Source organism: Gopherus evgoodei, chromosome 3, assembly GCF_007399415.2.
Source record: "Gopherus evgoodei ecotype Sinaloan lineage chromosome 3, rGopEvg1_v1.p, whole genome shotgun sequence".
In the NCBI taxonomy this organism is placed as follows: Eukaryota; Metazoa; Chordata; order Testudines; family Testudinidae; genus Gopherus; species Gopherus evgoodei.
In genome coordinates this window covers 15,500,437-15,525,172 of record NC_044324.1, presented here as the reverse complement: position 1 = coordinate 15,525,172, position 24,736 = coordinate 15,500,437, and the positions used below count along the sequence as shown (strand labels likewise).

The 24,736-nt window shown below is 44.2% G+C and overlaps 1 protein-coding gene across 6 annotated transcripts in view; it reads left to right on the top strand.

The window, feature by feature from the left end:
- Window positions 1-24,700, top strand: part of FBXO16 (F-box protein 16) — a 59,180-nt gene extending 34,480 nt beyond the window's left edge. For 3 of the 6 annotated variants that reach the window (XM_030555164.1, XM_030555160.1, XM_030555161.1), the window contains 5 exons: window positions 686-918; window positions 6,848-6,953; window positions 17,428-17,472; window positions 19,198-19,423; window positions 21,864-24,700. In XM_030555164.1, coding sequence (XP_030411024.1) covers window positions 686-918; window positions 6,848-6,953; window positions 17,428-17,472; window positions 19,198-19,423; window positions 21,864-21,931 — 678 coding nt within the window. In that variant the 3' untranslated portion in view covers window positions 21,932-24,700. Of the gene's footprint in view, window positions 1-685; window positions 919-6,847; window positions 6,954-17,427; window positions 17,473-19,197; window positions 19,428-21,863 lie in introns of all 6 variants that reach the window. The other 3 variants (XM_030555165.1, XM_030555162.1, XM_030555163.1) reach the window with 2 other exon arrangements.
- Window positions 24,701-24,736: the final 36 nt, after the last annotated feature.

Here is a 24,736-nt window from a genome sequence, read left to right as displayed (position 1 = left end):
CCAGAAGAGGATTTGCTACTTAAAATTACTGCTTGGTGCTCAGTATCATTCATTACCATGCAATATGCTGCTCCACTTTCCCATCCTCCTGGGGAGGTGAGTCAAGCTCTTACTAGCAACGAGGGAAGATTGGTCCCATTGACTCCCATCCCCAATGCCTCCCCCTGCTCCCTCCACCTGCCCTTTGGGGTAATGTTGTGAAGATTCCTCCTCCTGCATTTTGGGCCCTGTGCCTCTCCCCCAATACTCTCCTCCCCTTCCCCGCCTTGATTTGGGTCTCCCCACAGCAGAGGGAGAGAGAAGAGATCCCAGCAAGATCCCCGCCCCCATCAGCTAAGCTCTGAGGAGAGGGCAGTGATTTGAATTACATTCCTTCCAAGACTTAATAGGAGACTGGGGTGGGGGAAAAGCAAAATGCCTGTACATTGGCCTGCTCTCTGGGTGTGGAGATGGTGACTCTCTCTCTCTCTCTCTCAGTCTGTGTCCAGACGCCACGTGTCATTAGATACCATTAGACAGCACCCTTGTATCCCTCCCCCAAAGCTGGCAGATCTGTCAGCTGGGAGGCTGTGCGTTCCCCGATAGTAATTTCTTTATTTTGAGATTCATTACTAATGATGCCCAGTGGGTGGGAATGTGGCTGGGTGCTGAGGTTTATTTCCCCCATCCGTCTCTCTCTCGCTAGACCCTTCCAAAAGATGAATTTGTGGTCATTGATGTCCAACCAATAGCAAGAGACGTCCCAGAGACAAAACTGTCCCCTTCCTCGGTTTTCCAATCAGCATCTGTGCTAGGAAAGAGGACAGAGAAGGAGAAAAAAGAGCTCCCACCATGGCGGTCTTCGGATAAACATCCCACAGACATTGTCCGATTCAACTACCTAGACAACTATGATCCCATCGAGCAAGTGAGGCAGGCGTAAGAAGCTCCCGTCCTTCCTTTCTGCATTTTCTGTGGCACGGTAAAGGTAGCTGGCACTAGTAGGAAGAAGAAGGCTATTGGTGTCTGCTCAGGGGCATTTCTGAATAATGCAGCAAGGTTTAAGGGATTGTGCAGCTCTCACTAACAGAGAAAAGTGAGCATACTGCTGGAAAGCTAATGAACACATTATCGCTGTGGGACCGTGATGGCTCAAAAGAGATTTACATGCATATCTCGAAAAAAGAACGAATAGCACCTGCAGTTACACTGTCTAGGATAGACTTACAGGAACAATGAGTCCTCGTGCTTCAGGGCGTTATCTGGTCACCTGCTGGGGTCAGAAAGACACTTTCCCCCATGGTATAATAACTCACAGCAAAGCGCATTAGAGAGGTTTCATGGTTTCTGCTGACACATCTAGCAGTGGCTATTATTGGAGAAAGAATAATGGCTCAGCTGGAGCATTGGACTGTCCTTGTGCAGCAGTTCTTGGGAAAAGAGGTTCAAGAGTGTCTTGAATCCCACCCCCAGCTATGCATCTGGGGAGAAATTCATCCTTCTGCAGTGGGCCAACAAAAGTCCGGTAAACCAGGTAAGTCCCAATTAAACCCTCGAAGTTCATTGACCTTGTGTTGGCCCTCTGCAGTGGTGAATTTCACCCTAGGTGCATAGCTCCTGTGAGTTTCAGTCCTACCTAGTACCCATATGGGCTAATGCTAATGTACTTGCTTTGGTTCTTTTTTAAAATAGTGATGCTGGATGGACCTATCCTGGACATTTCAGAAATTCCCCATCTCCTAGTGAAACCCTATTATGGATCATTATCTTTAATCCGCATCACCTCATCCTAGGATTTAACATCACTTCAAAGAGCTTTCTGCATTCAATTTCACCCTCTTTCTTTAGCACCTTTCAAAAGCTCAGTCTCATCCTTCTCGGTAGAATTGACTGACGACTTTATTAACCTCCTTTAACTGAGATGCTTGTCCTTAAAGGTGAATATTTTTTTTTATTTGTAGTACACCTCTACCCCAATATAACACCACTCGATATAACACGAATTTGGATATAACGCATATAAGCAGACAGTGATGGATAAAGATGTCAGATTAGTCTTAACTACATCATAAATGGCGGATCAAATAAAGTTCGATATAGCGCGGTTTCATCTATAACGCAGTAAGATTTTTTGGCTCCCAAGGACAGCGTTATATCAAGGTAGAGGTGTAGTAAATATTTATATTATGGTAGGATTTACACTATTCAGTCTGGATCAGGAGCATGTTATACTCGGTGCTGTACAAAATCAAGAAACAGTCTTGCTTGGAAGGGTTTACAATCTAAAGACACAATGAGGCTAAGGGATGTGTCTACAACATTCAAATAGATGGAGTAGGTTCTGAGTCGCTAATGGTGCAATAAGTATAGGGAGTGTTTTTCTTCCTCCTGGGCAGGGTTTAAACCTGTGAACCATTTGTGCTACTGAGAATGTTTTCATGTGTGATGTTCTATTAAGCCCAGCTGTAATTACTAGGGATTATTTCAAGGAGAGAAATGAATTCTGTGAGACTTGCTTGTTTACAAAAATCTCCCTTTAATATCACTTTAGCTGTAAGTAATTGCTACTATGTGGTCTTCTCCATAATGCCCATTCTGGTTATGCAGTACACAAGTGGGCTGGTTTAGGTATCAATGTGACTTTTCGCTTGATTAACCCATAGTTAGATATTTCTTTTCCATGGATCGATCACTGTCAGAATCCACCACTGCAGTACTTTCTCTGAGCTTCTCACCCTTGAGACTGTATATCGTGACCTCCATCCTTTAGGACCAGGAAGACTGGCTGAGACTATGTTGGGCAACTCTGTTCCCTGATCGGTCAAAGAAATTCTTGTGGAAGCAAACCAGGTCCTCCCACAGGGTCGAAGTTGCTTACTATTATTTACTGTTTGTATTAGCATAGCACCTAGGAGCCCTGGGCATGGACCAGGACCCCACTGCACCAGGCACGGTACAAACACGGAACAAAAAGTCAGTTCCCGCCCCCAAAGCGCTTGCAATGTAAGTACAAGGACGACGGATGGATACAAACTTCTTACTTAGCTTCTTATCACTCAAGGCCAATTGTCTGAGGAAGTGACACACCAGCACCGGGTACTGTCACTGGGTAAACCCTCTGTTTTTAACCTCCATGTGATCATGACAGCAGCATGCAACTGTCATTTGTCAGCGGCGTGGTTTGGTCCTGGAAGGAAGGGTGTAGGGGGCAGGTGCTCTGGGGGAGGTCTAAGTCACATCTGCCTGTGAATGAAGCCCTTGCTTTGCCCCCGTGTAACTTCTCTCTGTTTTTGCATCTGATTATGGTTAATATTGCTCCATAAGTTTGCATGCTGCCGCATGGTAAGAGAGCAAATCAAGACAGCGGTCTCAAACTCCCAGGCTGTTTTATGCATTGATCTGGCCTCCTGACTTTTTAAGATTTAAGAAAATAAAATGTTTCTAGTCTTTACAGTTTGGAAAAAAAACTTTCTAACCATGACTCGATTCTGTACTGTCCTCCTGAATCCGCAGACAGATTGAAACCAAAGTTCTTGGGAGATGTGGGAACTACTCCTATTCATCGTCATAGGGTGTTTTAATTCAGCAACCTGTTGCCATTTAAATGGTAACATTGTAATCAATTTCACTGCGACTCTTTGTAGCAGAAACATTCAACTAATCCTCTCCTTCCCCATCAGTGTCCTGGAGGGCACAGCTATTAATGGTGGAGTCCTGCTGGGCATCCATTTCTCCACTCAATTCTCAGTCACTGGGCCCAGCTAAGGCAGTGGGAAGAAACAGGCTACTTTCTGGAGGGTCCTTCTTGCTGTCTGATCAGTAGGGCACAACTCTGTATAAAAAGAAATGGACTGATGGGGGTCACTGGTTGGAGTGCAATCACAGACAGGGCTTAAAGAGGCTTCCTGAAAGAGAGGGGTGATAGAACTTTGAGCACGTTAAATGAGAGGCATTGGGACATGTGGGGTAGGGTGGAAGATGACGCAAAGTCAGGCGGGAGTGAAGGATACAGAGGGAGAAGTGAGGAAGAGTGGGAAGAGAGACAAAATGATGGCAGGAGTTGAGTTATGGATTGCCTGGAAGGTATTATCAAAACTCCTTGGTGGAGTTATAGCTGTGATTTATACTGTTGCGTATCTATCTGTGTAATCTGTCATCATCATGATATCTCTCAGGTATAGTTTCTATGTCTTGTTTTCTACCTGAATCTTCCAGGTAGCCTTTCACTTAGGTACAAACGAGAGCAGATATTAGTGAGAGTGGTTTTGTCTATTCTAGGGCATTAAGCAATGTTGCAAAGATGAAATGATACATTTTCATAGGAGACTTGGAACCGAGTCAGCAAGCTGTCCAAGATCTCTCTGACTACATTCTGACTGGGAAGGAACACAAGAGTTTCTTTAATCCATTTTCACAGTTCTGCTGGAAGGCATCTGGTGTTGTGCAGCTTGTTGCCAATATATGAACAATTTATCTCCCATTTTATCGTGGATAAAGAATTCTAATTCCAGTTCAGTGTTGGAATCCTGCCAGGTGTGTGGCCCAGTGACTCAGGAAGGAGTCCTGCTACTTCTCATGATGTCAGGTCAGCTGAAATGAAGGCTGGCCCCCTCATTCTGGTCTCTGGAAGCTAACACTAACTCAGATAATTTGTAGACACAGGCAAGCTCTAAAAACAATTGCATATTGTGCCGGAGTGGTTAGCCAATAAGAAAATAATTACTTGAAGTAATTGTTCTGTCAACAGCCTAGGCCCAGCTTCTCACAGAACAGGGATCGCTCTTGTGTGAAGGGAACTCCATTGCACTGGACCTGTTAGTTGTGACGTCACACCTGTCACTCAGATCTCTCTACAGCTAGCCCAGCACTCATCATTTGTTGTGGCTGTGCAGATTAAACTGTGTTTTAGAGATAGGCAGATGGATAAACTCTGAGTAGAAGACTGGGCTGTCACTGTTTCATTTCTTCATAAATCCTTTCTTTTTTTAATAATGTATTTTAAATTAATAGGCTCATATGGGTGCTGTCACTACCCTTTACTGGATGGAATCAGAACTGCCCAGCCATGTTTCATAGGTTCAATACTTTTAACAGCTAGTTAAGATTCTTCTTTGGCTCAAGTGGTAAGAGCCTGTGCTTTTCAACCAGGAGAACCTGAGTTCTGTTGAAAGCTGACCAAATTCTTCACAATTAATAGTGTATTAGATGGATTTTACCTCTTGGATGTCCATAAACTGTCTGCCAACAGTTTGATTTTCTTAATTTGTTATTTAAAGTCATGTGCCTAATAAATTCTGTGAATGGTTCTTGGTGTTCAGATTGTTTGTGAGCAGTTCCTTGTGAATATGCAATATCTGAACTGTGTTAGTTGGTTCTGAAGGATATGCAAGTCACATGATGGATGAGTGAAACTCTTAAAATCAGGTTTCTGGCATTAAGTCATATGATTTTGAATTCAAAATGTTCCTTTTAGGCTTTTATTTGTTCGTAAGATGAGATATGATGGTGATGTGTGTGGTATAAGAATCTGGACAGAATAGGAAACTATAGCCTTAAATTTTGCTGTTTCTGGGGAAAATTCTGCCTGTGAAATTATTCATTAGACCGCTTGCAGAGACTGAACACAAAAGGAGAATCAATGTAGTCAAAGCAAATTTGCTGAATAACCTGCATGAATATTTGCAGAAAATTGTTTGCAATATTCATGTGGCTCTAGTAGTGTCCTTGCTATTAGTGTAAAGTTCCAAGTGGTCGCAGGGTACAGCATACTGACTGCTCTGAAATCCTAGGAAACCAGGTTTGGTACAATCATGTAGGGAAATTTTCTGTCGACCAGATTCAATATTCCTTCATCCAGCTTCCAGAGTGTAGGAAATTCCCATCCTGCCAATTGATTATAGTAGCTTTTATAACAGCTCCATATAGACACACAGAGAAGATTTATCTGGTTGTATAAACAATGACTCATAGGAGAGTCTGGCAGACTAGGGCCTCGTCTATACTACAGGCTACATTGGCTTAACTAAAGGTGTGTTCTCAAATCAATTTAGTTAAACTGGTGCACACCCCAGGTGAACATTTATTTATACTGATTTAGTTGAAGTCGGTAAGGAGTCGACTCATGCTAACTTGATATAAGCCAGGTTTAAATTGATTTTGAGTGTTCATGTAGGGGGTTGCGTCAGTTTAACCTAATCAATGTGAAAACACACCTTTAGTTAAATCAGTACTGCTTGGAACGTAGACAAGGGCTAGAAGCCAGCTTAGTTTTATGGGGCTGGTTCTCCACTCCCTTGCCAGTGTATTTGGCACCCACTTTGCACAGGTGTATGTCACTAGACAAGGTGCCAAGGAGTGGAGAGTTAGGCCAGTGTAGTTAAGATGGCCTCTACATTAAATGTGTGCAGTATCAGAGCCCATATTTCACAAGCATCTTTGTTTTTGCCTTTTGGTAAATGACTGAAGTTTCATTTCACACCGAGAGATGCAGGGAGAGAGGTGTGATCTATTACAGTACATTACAGTACAATACAACTTTATTTTGTATCTTTAATACAAACTGTGTCCCAAAATGCTTTAAATAGTTACATTATAGTAATGGAAGAGAGCAGCTTACAGGTTTAGATAGGGCAAGGGAGAAAAAGGATAGTGGATGAGCCATAGGGATACAGGAAGACTGTTACAGACGGCAAGTGCTGCAGAGAAGAAAGCTTTCAAGACTACACTGCATGAGAAGGGATTGGGGAGACAGATGGTATTGCTAGCAAAGGAAACCTGAACTAGATCTGGGTTATCTCTCAAGTTTTCTTTGTATTTCAGTAGGGATTTCCCCTCTTCTCAGTTAACACTCTTCCTTTCCACTTTGCAGTAGAAAGAAAGGAGGAGGACTAACCCCAGACCTCAGCCGGCAAGCATTTGAGAAAAAGAGGAAACCGAGCTGTGCATCTTATAAGCTTCGGAAAGCAAAATCACTGGCAAGTATCTCTAGACCCTAACTTTATTAACACAGGGCCTGAGTCCTGTTGGCATCACAGAGACTTGGTGAGATAATACGCATGATTGGAATATTGGTATAGAAGGGTACAGCTTGCTCAGTAAAGACAGGCAGGGAAAAAAGAGAGGAGGTGTTGCCTTATATATTAAAGATGTATACACTTGGACTGAGGTTAGATGGGAATAGGAGACAAACTTGTTGAAAGTCTCTTGGTAAGGATAAAAGGGGTAAAAACCAAGAGTGGTGTTATGGTAGGGGGTCTACTACAGACCACCTAACCAAGAAGAAGAGGTGGATGAGGGTTTTTTAAACAATTAACAAAATCATCCAAAGCACAGGACTTAGTGGTGATGGGGGAATTCAGCTACCCAGATATCTGTTGGGAAAATAACACAGCAGGGCACGGATTATCCAACAAGTTCTTGGAATGTATTGGAGACAATTTTTTATTTCAGAAAGTGGAGAAAGCTACTAGGGGAGAGGCTGTTCTAGATTTGATTTTGACAAAAAGGGAGGAACTGGTTGAGAATTTGAAAGTGGAAGGCAGCTTGGGGGAAAGTGATCATGAAATGGTAGAGTTCATGATTCTAAGGAATGGTAGGAGAGAAAAGAGCAAAATAGAGACAATGGATTTCAAGAAGGCAGACTTTAACAAACTCAGGGAGTTAGTAGGTAAGATCCCATGGGTAGCAAGTCTAAGGGGAAAAAAATTGAAGGCAATTGGCAGTTTTTCAAAGAGACATTATTAAGGGTAGGAAAGGGTAGGAAAGACAGGCAGTATGGTAAGAGATCACCCTGGCTTCACCAGGAGATGTTCAATAATCTAAAAATCAGAAAAAGAGCCTTACAAAAAGTGGAAACTAGGTCAAATTACAAAGGATGAATATAAACAAACAACACAAGTATGTCGGGACAAAATTAGAAAGGCCAAGGCACAAAATGAGATCAAACTAGCTAGAGACATAAAGGGTAACAAGAAAACATTCTACAAATACATTAGAAGCAAGAGGAAGACCAAGGACAGGGTAGGCCCATTACTGAATGAGAGGGTAAGGGGGAAACAATAACAGAAAATGTGGAAATGGCAGAAGTGCTAAATGACTTCTTTGTATTGGTTTTCACCAAGAAGGTTGGTGGTGATTGGACATCTAACATAGTGAATGCCAGCGATAATAAGGAAGGATCAGAGGCTAAAATAGGGAAAGAACAAGTTAAAAATTGCTTAGGTAAGTTAGGTGTCTTCAAGTCACCAGGGCCTGATGAAATGTATCCTAGAATATTCAAGGAGCTGACTGAGGAAATATCTGAGCCATTAGCAATTATCTTTGAAAAGTCATGGAAGATGGGAGAGATTCCAGAAGACTGGAAAAGGGCAAATATAGTGCCAATCTATAAAAAGGGAAATAAGGACAACCCAGGAAATTACAGACCAGTCAGCTTAACTTCTGTACCCCGAAAGATAATGGAGCAAATAATTAAGCAATCAATTTGCAAACATCTATAAGATAATATGGTGATAAATAACAGTATGGATTTCTTCAAAACAAATCATGTCAAACCAGCCTGATAGCTTTCTTTGACAGGGTAACAATCTTGTGTAGGCCTGGTATATCGTGACTTCAGTAAAGCTTTTGATACTGTCTTGTATGACCTTCTCTTAAACAAACTAGGGAAATGCAATCTAGATGGAGCTACTATAAGGTGGGTACATAACTGGTTGGAAAACTATTCCCAGAGAGCAGTTATCAGTGGTTCACAGTTATGCTGGAAGGGCATAATGAGTGGGGTCCCACATGGATCAGTTCTGGGTCTGGTTCTGTTCAATATCTTCGTCCATGATTTAAATAATGGCATAGAGAGTACACTTATAAAGTTTGTGGATGATACCAGGCTGGGAAGGGTTGCAAGTGCCTTGGAGGATAGGATTAACATTCAAAATGATCTGGACAAACTGGAGAAAAGGTCTGAAGTAAATAGGATGAAATTCAATAAGGACAAATGCAAATTACTCCATTTAGGAAGGAACAATCAGTTGCGCACATACAAAATGGGAAATGACTGCCTAGGAAGGAGTACTGTGGAAAGGGATCTGGGGGTCATAGTGGATCACTGAATATGAGTCAAGAGTGTACCACTGTTGCAAAAGAAGTAAACTTCATTCTGGGATGTATTAGCAGGAGTATTGTAAGCAAGACATGAGAAGTAATTATTTCATTGTCCTCCATGCTGACTAGGCCTCAACAGGAGTATTGTGTCCAGTTCTGGGTGCCACATTTCAGGAAAGAGATGGACAGATTGGAGAAAATCCAGAGAAGGGCAACAAAAATGATTAAAGGTCTAGAAAACGTGATCTATGAGGGAAGATTGAAAAAATTGGGTTTGTTTCATCTGGAAAAGAGAAGACTGAGAGGGGACCTGATAAAAGTTTTCAAGTAAATAAAAAGTTATTATGAGGAGGAAGGAGAAAAATTGTTGTCCTTAACCTCTGAGGACAGGACAAGAAGCAATTGGCTTAAATTACAGCATGGGAGGTTTAGGTTGGACATTAGGAAAAACTTCCTAACTGTCAGGGTGGTTAAGCACTGGAATAAATTGCCGAGAGAGGCTGTGGAATCTCCGTCATTGGAGATTTTTAAGAGTAGGTTAGACAAACACCTGTCAGGGATGATCTAGATCAGTGGTCCCCAACCTTTTCTGTGGGGTGGGTGCCAGACTACAAGCTGCCTAGGACCGTGGCTGCTGGACAAGCAGCCGCTAAAATGCCGCTGTGAAGCACAACTTCAAGAGGTGTCGCTGCCGAAATACCGCTGTGAAGGAGCATCATCAAGAAGCGTAACTGCCGAAATCCGGTGGAATTTCGGCAGGATTTCGGCGGTAGCGCTTCTTGACGTTGCCACTTCTCAGTGGCATTTCGATGGCTGCTTGTCCGGCGGCCAGTAGGCAGGCACACATAGGTGCCCCAGTGGGCGTCATGGTGCCTGCAGGCACTGTGTTGGGGCCCATGTCTAGATAATACTTAATTCTGCCACAAGATTCCTTCCAGTCCTATGATTCTGTGATTCTAAGTCTATTACACCAGGGATATGTTTGGCCCAAATCATTAATATAACCATAGATATCGCAGGTGCCTTGATTCACAAATAGACCTGATCAGATTTTGCTAACTGTAAACTTTCAGAACTGTGATTTTCTTCCTTTCTCGTAACTTACATTTCAAATCCCAGTTCCAGTGTTGTCTAGGAGGAGCCATTCTACTATTAGGAATCATTTCTTCCATTAACGCATTGTAATTAGGTATAAAGCAGAATCACTTTAGGAGAAAACTTGCTGATATGGGGCCAGATTTATGATTATTTATTATTATTTGTCTTGCAGCAATGCCTATAAACTTCGACTAGCTCAGGACCCCGTTGTGCCAGGCATTATACAAACATATACTAAATGACAGTCCCTGCTCTGAAATGCTTAGAGCAGAGAAGCTTGATGGCTGCTCCAGCATGACTGCATTGGCCACGGGGAGAAGGTGCAGGGAACATCTTTCTTCCCTTAGCAATTCTGTGCGGGCAGCTGTGCTGCCTGGGCCTGATTCTCCTCTCACTTACTCCAGCCAGAGGTCAGTGGAGTCACACTGGTGTGAGAAGATAAGGTGGGCTCCATGAATGCAAAATGGGGTGGCCAGTGTAATCCACAGGGGTGTGTGTTGTGTCCCCCTGTATGCCTAACACACAGAGGGTGCAAGTAAAGCCGGGCTCTTTATCTCAAGCTGTAGAGACTCATGCTGCTAGCTCTGGAGATCCCCATTTCTGTCCCCAGTGTGATAAGATAGTGGCTGTCCCATCAGCTGCACTCAGTGTTCCTGAGGGGCAAGGTCCTGTGTTCCAGCCTGTCAAGGTTTCTTCCCCACTCTGAACTTTAGGGTACAAATGTGGGGACCTGCATGGACACTCCTAAGCTTAATTATTAGCTTAGATCTGATAACTCTGCCACTATCCAGAAATGTCAGTGTCTGGAGCACTTCTTGTTCCCGCCAAAACCTTCCCTTCCCTGGGCAGTCTTGAGAGGCTTCACCAATTCCCAGGTGAACATAGATCCAAACCCCTTGGATCTTAAAACAAGGAGAAATTAACCATCCCCCCTCCTTTCCCGCACCAATCCCTGGTGAGTCCAGATCTAATCCCCTTGGATCTTAAAACAAGGAAAAATCAATCAGGTTCTTAAAAAGAAAGCTTTTAATTAAAGAAGAAAGGTAAAAATCATCTTTGTAAAATCAGGATGGAAAATACTTTACAGGGTAATCAAATTCATATAGCTCAGAGCAACCCCCTCTAGCCTTAGGTTCAAAGGTACAGCAAACAAAAGTAAAATCCTCTCAGCAAAAAAAAAGGACATTTACAGGTTGACAAAACAAAAATAAGACTAATCCGTCTTGCCTGGCTATTACTTACAATTTTGAAACATGAGAGACTGATTCAGAAAGATGTGGAGAGCCTGGATGGATGTCTGGTCCCTCTTAGTCCCAAGAGGAACAACACCCAAAACAAAGAGCACAAACAAAGACTTCCCTCCACCAAGATTTAAAAGTATCTTGTCCCCTTATTGGTCCTCTGGTCAGGTTCACTGAGCTTCTTAACCCTTTACAGGTAAAAGAGGCATTAACCCTTAACTATCTGTTTATGACACAGCCAGTGGCATCAAGTCTGTGCTGTAGGGGGAGGGGATGCAAATGCTACATCTGTTCTAGTTTAGCAATTCCCACGGGGAAGATGCTCCCCCATTCTTTGGAGGCATCATACCAGCTCATGCCCTGTGAAGAGCCCCCAGGGAAGCCAGTGGGAGCTTCCTCCTGTGAATCGAGGGTTCCAAATCTATTGGTTTCATTGAGTCTCCTCCTGACAGTCAGATCTATTCCCGTTGTCGAGAAGCTGGTGCAAGAGGCTCGCATGCTGAGCTACTCCCAATTTGCACTAGTATACGTGCGAGGAGAATGAGGCTGCTGCTGTCTGTTCTCATCTCTGTCCCCGAGTAGCTGTGTCCCCCTCAGGCAGCTCACTTCCCTGGGGCTCAGCTTCCCCAGGTGTAAAACAGGGATTAATACACCCATCTCCCAGAGGCGCTGGGAAGCTTAATCCCTCCATAGTGCTGAGCGGGTTATAACTACCAAGGAAGAATTTGTGCTTGTAAATCACTTTGAGGCTTTAGGAGGAAAAGTGCTAGGTAAGCACAAAGCATTATTCTTAAACATACCACTCAGGACATGTTTAAATAAAACAGTTCCAAACAGAGTCCTTCAATAGCTAAGCAGCCGCTGTTTCCTCAGGATTCAGTCTCACTTCTTTGGATCCAGTCCTGCTCTCAGAACAACCTAACTAGAACAGATCACACATCAGTGCAAAAGTCTGAGGCCCAAAACTTCAAAGGTATTAAGGCCCCTAACTCCCTCTGAAATCAATGGAAGTTAGGTGCCTAAATACCTTTGAGGATCTGGTCCTGACTCACTTCAGTGGATACGGGAGGTAATTTGCTAGGTGTAGATATTGATATTTTGATCTGCTCTTCAGTTAGTTCCTGTAATACCCCATATCCAGACATTCAGGCTGTCGACACCGTACAGCGGCACAGGGGAGTGTTTTTTCACACCCTGGCCCGACAAAAGTGCTAGTGTAGGCAGTCTTAGTTTCTGCACTTTATATATACTGGATCAGTTTCTCAAGTTTCTGGTATCTTTTCCTAAAGCAATCTCTTGCACTCGCAACTTTCCATCATCACTGTCTGATGTCTGTTTATACTTCGTGCTATTGCATTTTGTCCGAGTGACCAGCCCTTAGCACCACTAGCTGTTAATATTGAGGATTCACTGTGCTCCCGTCACAGTTTATAAAATAGGAAAGCCTCAGATGAAAGCAGTACCAGAAAGGCAGGCTTCCAGAAAGCATCCTAGAGATAATCTTTTGTGGATATGGGCAACAAATAGCTGCTGGAATAAGCAGATTCTGGTGAGCATTTTTTTGTTGTTGTTGTTGCCAACTTGGAAGAATGATTCCCAAGTAATGAGAACCAGACAACCCATATGTTCCAACCTACAAAGGAAATTAACAGTAAGATCACTAAGGCTGACAGGCATTTATTATTCTTGCGCAGGTTATTTTCCTAGCTCAGTTATGTCCTTTATTGTACTGGTGCCTCATACAGTTGCTATAGTTAAAGTTTGTCAGCCTTTGTCTTAGAAATGCCATTTTCCAGGGCTTTATAATACAGCCTCAAGAGTTCTGTTTCAGCATGGCCATGATTTTACCTTTGGTTTATTTTTGGAGCCGTTACAGAATCAGTGAAGTGGTGGGCAAATATCTGAACAAACTTGAGGGTTTTTCGGGAAGGCTTTGAGCTCCTGCCATGACGTAGTCCCCATGAGATGTTCTCCATTCCTGAGGGTGTCCCTAGTCTGCACCCCCGAGTCTGGAAGGCACAAGCCCCAAGCCCATCCACCAGTGCAGGGATGAAGTTCTCCCCAGTAGTGTCAATGGGAGTTTTTGATACCACCATCATCAGCAGCAGGATAGGGGGTGGGGAACGTGCACACAAATCACCCGAGCTGGGCTGATTGCAGCTTAGAGGACCTAAGGTTATATCTACACCTGGCAGCTACCAGAGATCTTCCTTTAGGTCAAGCAAAATGTTCACAAAGACATCTTGAGCAAACAGAATTCTTGTAGGGACTGAATCTACCCTACAACCATCTGTTTTACCAGCCTCTGGACTGGAATAGGATTTGACTCTCTGTGGTCCTTATGCAGGGATCTGTGACCACTAGAGGTCCTCTGGCCATCAACTGACTCCCTCTCCACGCCTGGTCTGCTCCCAGGTCCTTCCTGAGAGAGTATGGAACAGTTTTTTGGGGGAGGGGGAGGGATTGTTAGGGAGTTGAGGAGCCTCCCCCAGGGAGACCATGGCTGCCCCTAACCTCTCCCATTCAGTCAGGCACATCTGCCCACCATGTCCCCATGTGTCCTTGCATCCCCGCTCCCCATTCAGCCAGGTGTATCTGCACATGTCACCATGTGGCCCTGCACCCTCGCTCAGCGAAGCATAGCTGCCCTTGTCTTCATTTATTCCTGCACCCCCATGTCCCATTCAGCCAGGCATAGCTGCCTCTGTCCCCAAGTGTCCCTGCATCCCCACTCAGCCACCCCCATTCTCCCCCATCCTCATGTATCCCTGCACTCCCTCTCCCCCCCTGTCCCTATGTGGCTCTGCTCTCCCACACTCATTCAGTCTCTGACTCAATGTTGTCACCTCACTAGCTTCTGTGCCCTTGCCCCAGTCTGTCCCCTGCACTAGCCCTTCTGAACCCCAGTCTGTATGACCTCCCCAGCAGCCTGTTTTGCCACACTCTGTCCATCCCCCCGTATCCAGTGCCTCTTCACCTGGCCCCATGGGCAGAGCGCTGTGAGGAAGGCAGCCTCTATCCCTCCCTCTCTGTGGCTGCCCTCGCTTCTGAAGCCACATCAGCCCCTAGTGCAAAAGATGTAATTGCAGCATGACCCCTCTTGCAGCTTCCGTTTGCCTCCCTGTCAGAATCAATTATTCTGCGGAGGGGAGGAATCTGTGGGGGCATTAATTGTGCACTTGCGCAGTGGTGCAGAATTCTCCCAAGAGTAACGTTTTGGTATTCCTGAATCCTGGACTGTCCCCAGTTTCAGTAACCAACCCTCTCTTTCTCTTTCACACTATCCCAGTCTATAATCCTGCTAGCCATTTCTGATTATGACACTGTGATGATGATAGTGTATTTTCCTTAGGCTGATGAAAGAGACAAAATTATTTATATAACCAAGTAGAAAATATCAAAAAATAATTTGTTTATTGTAAAGATCATCATCATCATGTTCCTATTATGCCTCTGGCGTTTAGGGCAGTGACAAAGCTTCTCTACTCCTGTCTCTTTCTGGCAAGTCTTTCAATGGTTCCCCAGTTGTGTCCCAGGTTTTTCAGCTCGGCTTCCATAGCTCTTTGCCATGTTGTTTTCTGGTGGCCTCATTTTCACTCACCTTCAGGTGTCCATCTTATTGCTACTCTGGTAATGGAATCAGTTTCCATCTGAAGCACATGACCGATCCATCTCCAACGCCTCCTGGCAGTGATGCTGCCCAGATCCCCGTGGCTGCACTATGCCAATAGAGCTTGGTTTGAGATTGTAAAGATAAGGTTGGGAAATCCTGTTTAAATATAATTGTTAAAAGATTCCCATGTCAGCCAAGCCCAAAGAGAGAGGCTTATAATTCAAACCTTTTAAATTAATCCTTTGGAAAAGAAGGAAGCACGTTGAAAGAATAAATGCCCCAGGTACCAAAAGATAAAAGTATAATGAAGACACATAAGATGAGGAGGTTAGACTAGATGATCATAATGGTCCCTTCTGACCTTAAAGTCTATGAGTCTATGAATGCATTGAAAGTGAGTGAAATCAAAGACTATTATACTGAACAATGAAGGTGTGGAAAGGGTTAATATATAAGAGAAAAGGAGATAGTGTTCCAGATTCACAGGAGTAAAAAATGGATGTTGGATACCAAAAGGAAAGAAATAATTTCAGGCCAGACCCAGACTCTGTCAAAAATCAGTGGAATAGCATCCACTGGGCCTGGTCCAAGTCTGGCCCCTTGGTTTCTTTTCAGTGGGGTGGTAGCGTTTGCTAGAGTAAATTTTGGGGAAGATCACAGTGTAATTGTTACAGTGCCACGAGTCCTGGAAACTATGGCAACAAATAAGAAAAGCTCAAGATTTGTTTGGTAACAGGTAAAATTAGCTTCGAAGCCCCGGGCTTTTGACTATAGGGCCAAACTCCTCCCTCACATGTGTACATGCAATGCCCATTGCCTCCAGTGAGAGATGTGAGAATATATAGAATTGGGCCCATAATTTTTGTTGGGGAGAATCATGATCCTTTTATATACTGAGCTACTGGCTCTCCCCTCCTCCACATGCTTCTACTTGTAAGCTATGACTTGTAAGTTTTTAATTTTTGGTCCAAAGTCTTTGGGCCTGATTCATTACTTTTTACTTCTGTTTTGTACCCGTGTAACTCTATTGAAGTCAGTGAAATAACACCAATGTAAAACTGGAATAGCTCAGTGATGAATCAAGCCCTTTATGCTTTGCCATCACCTCTCTCCTTTTAGATTCTTATCCAGCAAAGTGCTTACTTAAGCATGCACTTAACTTTAAGCGTGTGAGTAGTCCCACTGAAATCAATGGGACTAACTCACATGATTAAAGTTGCAAAGAGTCCTGTGGCACCTTATAGACTAACAGACCTATAGGAGCATGAGCTTTCTTGGGTGAATATCCACTTCATTGGATGCGTTCACCCACGAAAGCTCATGCTCCAATACGTCTGTTAGTCTATAAGGTGCCACAGGATTCTTTGCTGCTTTTACAGATCCAGACTAACACGGCTACCCCTCTGATACATGATTAAAGTTAAGCATCTGCTTAAGTGCTTTATTAGATCAGGGCCCTTAAACTTGCCCCATACTATCTGGACTGTATCACCTTGGGAAGTATTGTCCCTATTTTACAGATGCGAAACTGAGGCACAAAGTAGATGGAGTGACTTGTCCAAGCTCACATATTGAAAGCAGGTCTTCTGCGCTTCAGTCCAGGGCCCGAGACAGTAGGTCATCCCTCCTGTCCTTTTTGATACAGAGCCATGCACCCCCATAGTGAGTCTACCCATTTGGACCTTTTGGTCCCTGCAGTGTTGTCACTGCTTCCAAATTACAGCCTCCTTTACAAACCTATGGGCTCATCTACTAAGACTCCACATAAGGTTTTTGCAGCTGTTCAGCAGAATAATCAGTGTTGTGCCAAAAACGTCCAAATGTCAAAACCATGGCCATTTTATTAGCAAGATGAGAATCACGAAGTCTGACACTCATGACAGCTGTGAGAAATATTACAGCCTCAGCAATCATCCCCTTTCATGCTTTAGATTCTGTTCTGTATGAGTGGCTGCTCCACTCCCACAAATGTTCTTGAGTTACTGTTGCCTATATTCTAAGGTGATAAGACCACAGTATTTGGGGTCAGGAACGAATTTCCCCCATGCATATTGGCAGGGAGCTAGTGACTTGAGGAAGGAACATCTTTTAGGGTCAGGTGTGCATTTCCCACACGTCCAGCTTTCTGCCACTGCAGAAGCCTCGGGCAGCGGCAAATCTCAGTTCTAGCCAATTAATATAGCCTCAGTTCTATAGCCTCAGTTCTGCAACTCATAATTTGAGTATTACTTATTTGCACAAGTAGTACCATTGAATTTCCTGGGACTAGTCATGGGAGCAAAAATTACTCTGGGTAATGCTTGCAGAATCAAACTCCTTTGTTTGTACATTTCACTCTTCTTGAAAAAGCACAGCCTAGCTTTGTGGTGTAACATGCTTTGCCTTCCTATCCCCAAGCACTCCGCGGCTGAATCACCAAGAACACAGGAGTGCAAAAACAAGGTACAGTCAGCTCATTGCAACAGCCACTGCTTACCCACCTTTGTGTGTTTCCGTCTCTACTGGAAGAAAAACCTACTGTACCTGTCATGTCCTTGTTTACATTGTCATGCTCAGTCACTCACAAGGACATCCTAAGCTGTTGCATACTTCCTGGCTTCTCTTTGGGTTGATGTTTAGCAATCATTGGACTGCTTGTTTTTAACCTGAGGATTAAGCACAAAGCATTATACAACATCCACCACAGTCATATCAAGTGATCACAGGAAAATGCAAAACCATGTTAAATTTTCTATACAACAGTTTGATTCTTGACAATAGTCTGCATATAATAACAGCATCGGCCATCATTGCTTCATAATGCATTTCTAAGCAGATGTTTTATTATACTCATGGTTTTTCAGTATTCTAAACAAGAGATAAACAAATGATTTGGATGAGTTTAACGAGGAGTAGATTGCTAGCACACAACTTCTCACGAGCTGCTTTTGAAACATTTTGGGATTTCTTTAAAAGACTAAACAATCACTGTAATGGTAGGAATATATTTGGCTCCTTCTAATTAATCATATACATTGATTAGTAAAATGAAAAGATAAAAATTGACCATTGTGTATAAATTCTATGCCTGATCTACCTTTGCACTATGGTGCCTCAGACCTCACAAAGGAAGCAAGGTTGGGCCTGGTCAGCACTTGGAAAGGAGACCTCCAAAGAATCCAGCAGGAAGTGGTGCTGGGGACTCAGCTCCCTCTGAGTCAGGTTTGCATCCACCTGCTGCAAGACTACAGCTGCTTTCTTCTGGATGAGACATAAACCACAAATCCTGGCCACTTGTGGGGGTTACAGCTTCCACGGCTCTTTTGATAAAACTGGAGCACTAGCCCTGGAATCTTGGCCAAATTCTAGTGGAGGTAAATTCCATGCTGGCGATTGTGAGTGTTTATTATTAAATCCCACCTGGCAGATTCAGTTCCACTCTGTTCTCTTCACTTCCTCTCCTCAGCCATGGGGCCAAGTTATTCTGCTTTGCTAGAGCACCCAAGAGATGGTTGCACTTCATTGTTGTTGGAAAAGATCAGTCTATGCCATGCATATTGCACAGAGTGCTGTGAGACTGAATTAGTCTGTAAAGGGCCTTGTGATTCTGAGCTGAAAGGGACTGTAGAAGTGCAAAGTATTATTAGTGCTAATGCAAACTGCTGCTCGCTGCATAGGTTAAGCTATAAACAGCTAACTTCGTGCCAGCTGGAATCCTTCATAATTTAAATGAATACATTAATTCCATAAAGGAGATAAGTCTGTTTCACTACAGCCCAAGTTCTGCCCATGGATGTTTGCCCACTGATTTCAATAGGAGCCGTGCACATATGTCTGAGGACAGAATTCGACTCTTAAAGTGTGAGCTGTTGTGGAAACTCAGTTAATGTGAGCAAGCCCCCTTTAGTGGCTGCTTCTAATTGGCTTCCTTTGTCATTCATGAAAGGCTGGAATTTTTTCCACTCCACAACCTGCCCCATAGATGTATGAAGTGTTCTTATTTGTGTAGCTTACTACACAGATCTGTGGAATTGTAATAACAGAGCGTAGGTCACTGCTGCAGAACACAACTATAATTGTATGACATTTAAAAACCAAGGATACTAGATAGTTTTCGAAGGACTCAGACATTTTTATCCCCTTTGTGGCTGTTAGGAGAATATGATCTTTCTGTTTTTCTCTTCCCAGCTGTCCCTATCTGCAGACCTGGGCTCTAGCCCAAAAGGACCAGTTCGCCCAAGCTGGGCTACTCACCAATCAACAGGGTACCCTGTTACCAAAGCAACAGCTAAGATCCTAGCTCAAAGTGCCCAGTGGAATGCTGGGATACGGCCAGCCCCTGTTCGAGCTCCAGTACCAAAGCTGAGTGAAAGAGGGAAGAAGGCCTTTGCAAGGATGAGCAGAAGTTCTCCATGTTAGTAAGCTGCTCTATCTTGTTGCTTAAGCTCTCTGAGTTTGGAGTTGGGGAGCCATTGGCACTATGTTTCCTCACGCCAAGCAAGCAGCAGTCATTTTAGATGGTGTGAACCAAACTGACTGTAATTTGCTAGCCCTAAAATGTGGCACAAAGACTCACACGTAGCAGTTTCCTATGGCATCTGTCTCTATGGTGACCAAACAGCACATGTGAAAAATTGGAACAGGATGTGGGAGGTAATAAGAGCCTATATAAGAAAAAGATCTCAAAATTAGGACTGTCCCTACAAAATCGGGACATCTGGTCACCCTATCTGTCTCTCATGACCGTCACAGTACCTAAGGGCCAGTCTACACTATAAAGACTTTGACAGGACAGCCATATCGGTACAGCTATCCCAGCAGACCTCCTTAATGTAGATGCAGCAAATACCTGTCAAAGGAGTTCTTTTGTCGGTGTTGTTAAAGTACCTCCAAGAACAACATAAACTACCTGGCAAATGGAGTCTTTTGCCAGAATGGGGGAGGGGGTACGTGCCTGCTTGTGTGTATGTGTCCATCCCAGCATAGCCGTGCCAGTGAGGGTGTGGTTTTCACACTCCTCGTCGACGTAGGTATGCCAGCAAAACTTTGTATTGTAGACTTGGCCTAAATGGTGGGAAGAGTTGTGTGACATGAACTCCTGGGTGTTCACCTGTAGAGCAGGGGGTTTGTCTCCAATGTGAATACAGATGTTTTAACACCTTGTTATATATATATGTCTAGGGGCCTGGTGCAGAGCCCATTGATTCTGAAGTGCTTTGGACAAGGCCCTGGATGGATGCCTTAGGCTGGGGATTGATAATGACAGATTGGAAGGAGGGTCCCCTCAAGGAATTAGAGAAGAAAATGCTACTTTTACCACCAGTCTGGGGAGAGGTTTCGAACCGCTGTTAAAACAGTCGAATGACATCATCAAAAGCAATTTCTGCCATGCCAGCCTAGGGCTAGCTTGTGCAGTCCTTACACAGGGCCTTCCCTTGTGACATGCTGAGCATCATGCAGAGTAACCTCAGCTTCCAGTGAGCATCTTCAAGGAGTCGCTCAGCACCTGGCAGCATTAGGTCCTCGGAACATAATCAGGCAAAAATTCCATTGACGCCAGTGGGGGGGTTAATAGATTAAGGATTGCAGGATTTGACCCTTATGTTTTTTAAGAGAGTAACCGGTTCAGTGGATAAAGAAACCAGAGCGGGCACAGCAGAAGGCATCTGATATGGCGCCATGTAGAAGTTTCAAAGAGAAACTGCAGGTGCAGTAAATGGAAGTGGATTGACCGCATTTATTAATGAATCCCTATGGGAGGAGGGTATGGAGTGGAGTCCTGTGTGGATCCATTCTGAGCTCCATACCATTCAGAGCCTTCCTTTGTGACTAGGAGCCAAGGGTGATGATCCAGAACTTGGTGTGATCACAACTTGCTTTGTGGGGGGTACAATTTAAATGCAATCCAATCTTGATATGCTGGAGAAGGGGGTGGAATTGAGACAAATGAGAAGTGGGGCATGTAGGAAGGAATATGCAAATGCATCTATATGAACTGGAGGAGGGGCACCCCAGACTGCAGTCAGAGGGTTTTAGAGGTAGGGATACACTGCATATAAATCAACAATACAGTGCCTATATATAAAATAGAGCCCTTATCCAGCAGTGAGGTCACATGGACAGAGCCCCAGTGAGGCTCTGCATTGGTCTGCAGCCCATACATGAGAAGCTCATTGCAAGATTGGGGCCTTCAACTGTATTAATTAATTAGCATATCACATGTCCATCAAATGCTGCAATTATCCTTCTCCATTTGACACCGTTCTGGCTCCTGGGGCAATACTCCACTCACTCTTGAGTCCTGCAATTCAAAAAAGGACACAGGAAAATGGGAATGAAAGCGGAGCTGATCCACACAGAGAAGACTCTTAGAAAATAAGCTGAGAGGAAGGGGGAAGGGGGGGAACTACTGTCTCCAGGCATCTTGTAAAGGAGACAGATGAATTATCCTCACTAGACAATAAGGATTTCGCAAGAAATGATGAGCTGTATTAAGTGTAATTTAGGTTGATTGCTGGGCAAAACTACATAACCTCTTGTAAAAGAGAGACAGCCAAGTTCTTCTTTACCGTTCACATTTTCAGGGACCTCTTCTGGATCTCTGCAATCTCCTCTGTGCCTTTCTTACGGTGAGCTGACCAGCATTAGGCTCAGCTCTCAAGATGAGAGTAGTTTGCCATATTCCCATGACGCTGGAAGTGCAGGCAGTAGAATTAGGGATATTTGTAACAGGACCAAATTCTACAAAATGAGGTACTGATTTTGCAGTTTAGAAATAATCTACACGTCCATTCAGTGACTAAAACAATCTATAGCAGCTGCTAGTCTCAGGATTTTCCCTTTATCCATTCTAGCATCCCCACTGTTTGAAGCTCAGCCCTGGCAAATTCCTCCATCGGACCATGGATCTGACGCAGAGTAAGGAAGTGAAGGTTCAGTGCAATTCATCTCAGTCAAACTGGCTCATCTGCCCAGCTTTCAGAAGATGCCGATCACATCCCTGAGTTACCGTGAAGAACGGATGTTACTGACATTTAAGAATCATGCTCAAAGTCTCAAGGATCCAGCTCTATTTTTTTATATCACTTGTCACAATAAGAGACTTCCTCCCCACCCTCATTGAACTCACTATACGATGGCTATAAAGTCACTATACAATGCGGAGAAACAGGCATGGAGACCCTGAGGGAGATTTACTAGTATAGCTCTGGGCTAACTGCATTGCAGCCAGTTTACACTGAAGGGTTTCTGGGGCAGGAACTATATTTTACTATGTATACAGCATATAGCAGTGTGGGCCCTCACTATGGCTGGGATCTCCAGGTGCTGCCATAATACAAATAAGTCATGCAAAACTAGGGTGAGATCAGAATTTGAATCAGTATCTTGTTTGCTATCTTGCCTTTTTTCAGTATGTTTTCTTGTCTCTGCTGCTTTGGGTGCTGATGCCTCATTCTGCTTTCACTCAGTGTATGTCTTCACTGCAGAGTTAACTTGGGCAATTGGCACCCGGGTTAGTCTAACCCAGGTGCAAGCTGCCACACTGCAAAGCCTTACTGTCTTACTGTGTCCTCACTGGTGCTGAACTCCCATGTGTGTGTCAGTAGGACTTCGGGGGCATATCCTGTGGTCCTGTGTACAGCAGTATGCTGAGCTATGCTGATTCTTTCCCAGTGAATTGTGGGAGAATTTGTCTGTCTTTCTAGGCGCAGGGGGGATTGTGGAACGGCACTGCAGGATTACCAGCACTGGAGTGATTTAGGCCTGGTCTACACTAGGGGAGGGGATCAGTCTAAGTTACACAACTTCAGCTACATGAATAACATAGCCAAAGTCGACATACTTCGATCTACTCACCGTGGTGTCTTCACTGTGGTAAGTCGACAGCTGATGCTCCCCTGTTGACTCCGCCTGTGCCTCTCGCTCCGGTGGAGTACTGGAGTCAATGGGCGAGCGCTTGGTGGTCGATTTATCGCATCTAGTCTAGAGATGATAAATTGTCTAGATAAGCCCGTACACTGTGTCCTCACTGCAAAGTGAGTGGTTACAGCCTGAGTGAATGTGGAGCCCAGGATCTTACTTATCCCCCAGCTGGGTTGAAATGCCCCTGAACTCCAGGGAGAGGTTTGTGCATGGATGGGAAGGAGGATTAGGGCCGAAAGCCAGTTAAGAGCTCAAATTAACTCTGCACTGAAAACAGCCCCTCTCCAAGGTTTGACTCCATGATTTCAGTGGTGTGACTCCTGATTTACACCAGCGTGAGAGCAGAATCAGACCCCAGACTGCGGCTAAAATTATTGCATGAGATTTTCCATGTGGCGCTGATCCAATATGATTCGCACAGAGAAGGTGAATCAGATACAAAAATGATACCTGTATACAAATAGAATAATCATATTCAGTAAATCATAACCTTTCCAATGATATCTCACATGACCCATCTTGCATAAAATACATCATAATGATACCATACTCATATCATCATAAAATCTCAGTGAAGAATATGTCAGAGCAACAACTGGAGCATTTGGTCTGAGCAGGGTTCTCAACCTTTTCCATACTAGGTTGTCCTTGCCATTTAGCAATATGGGAAGGGCCAGATGGTCATCCCCCACTGGCCACCTAGACTGAAAACCCCTGGTCTAAGGTAAGAGAGCAGCCTAAAAAGTTCTCCAAGGAAGGGGGCATAAGCCAGTGTAGACATGGGGAAAATTAAAGCCCTTGAGCTATGCCCACTAGTGGCTGTTCTTTTTGCCCTTCTGCAGCACCTTCTTCCTCCAGGCCCATATACAGCTGCCACCATCTCTCCTTTCTGTCCACTTGCTCTCCTGTTTCCTCTTGTTTTTTCTCCTTGTCTTTTCTTTTGTGGATTTCTCTCTCTATTTGTGGCTCTGCTTGTTTTTTGTCCTCCTGCTCCCCTACCACATTCCCCAGGATACGTGTTGCTCTGGATGGGAACAACCACTGGTATCCCCTGCATGACTGAGCTGAATGTCACAGAAAAAGAGAAGCTTGAGTGGGCAGGATACTATGTGAGCCTATGACCATGTACACATCAGCAGCTTCCCTGGATGGCTTCTTTAGTGGCCAAGGTGTGACCAGGGAGAAAAGGCAAGTGGCGTTCAGCTGCCTGCCTGCTGCTTTCCCCACAATAGATGCATGTTTGAAGGGGACAGTGCTAGTGGATCTGGGGCTCATGCAGTATTCCGTCGCCACTCCTCAGTGAAACTCTGCTCCATGCCGATGCTTACTTAGCCTAGCAAAGCTTTGGGGTGGGAGCAACACTGTCGGTGTAGGGAAACAGTGATCTAAGCCCCAGTGCTAGGGCTAGCTAAAGGAGAGTGTCCTTTAGCTCAGATAGCAGACGCTTGCCCTTCAAAGACTGTAGATCCACAGTTCTGTTCCTCCTGTAGCATATATGCCATGTAATCAGTGGCCTCTGCTTGTGGCCACCAGTCTACTCTTCCAGTTCCTGTTTACAGAAGCAAGGGGGTGAGATAATATCTTTTATTGGACCAGCTTCTGTTAGTGAGAAAGACAAGCTTTTGAGCTACACAGAGCTCTTATTCAGGTCTGGGAAAAATGCTTACAGATACGTAGAGTATCTGATAAAGTCATGGACTAGATAAACTAGAATTAGATAAATTCATGGAGGATAGGCCCATCAATGGTTATTAGCTAGGATGGGCAGGGATGGTGTCCCTAGTCTCTGTTTGCCAGAATGGGT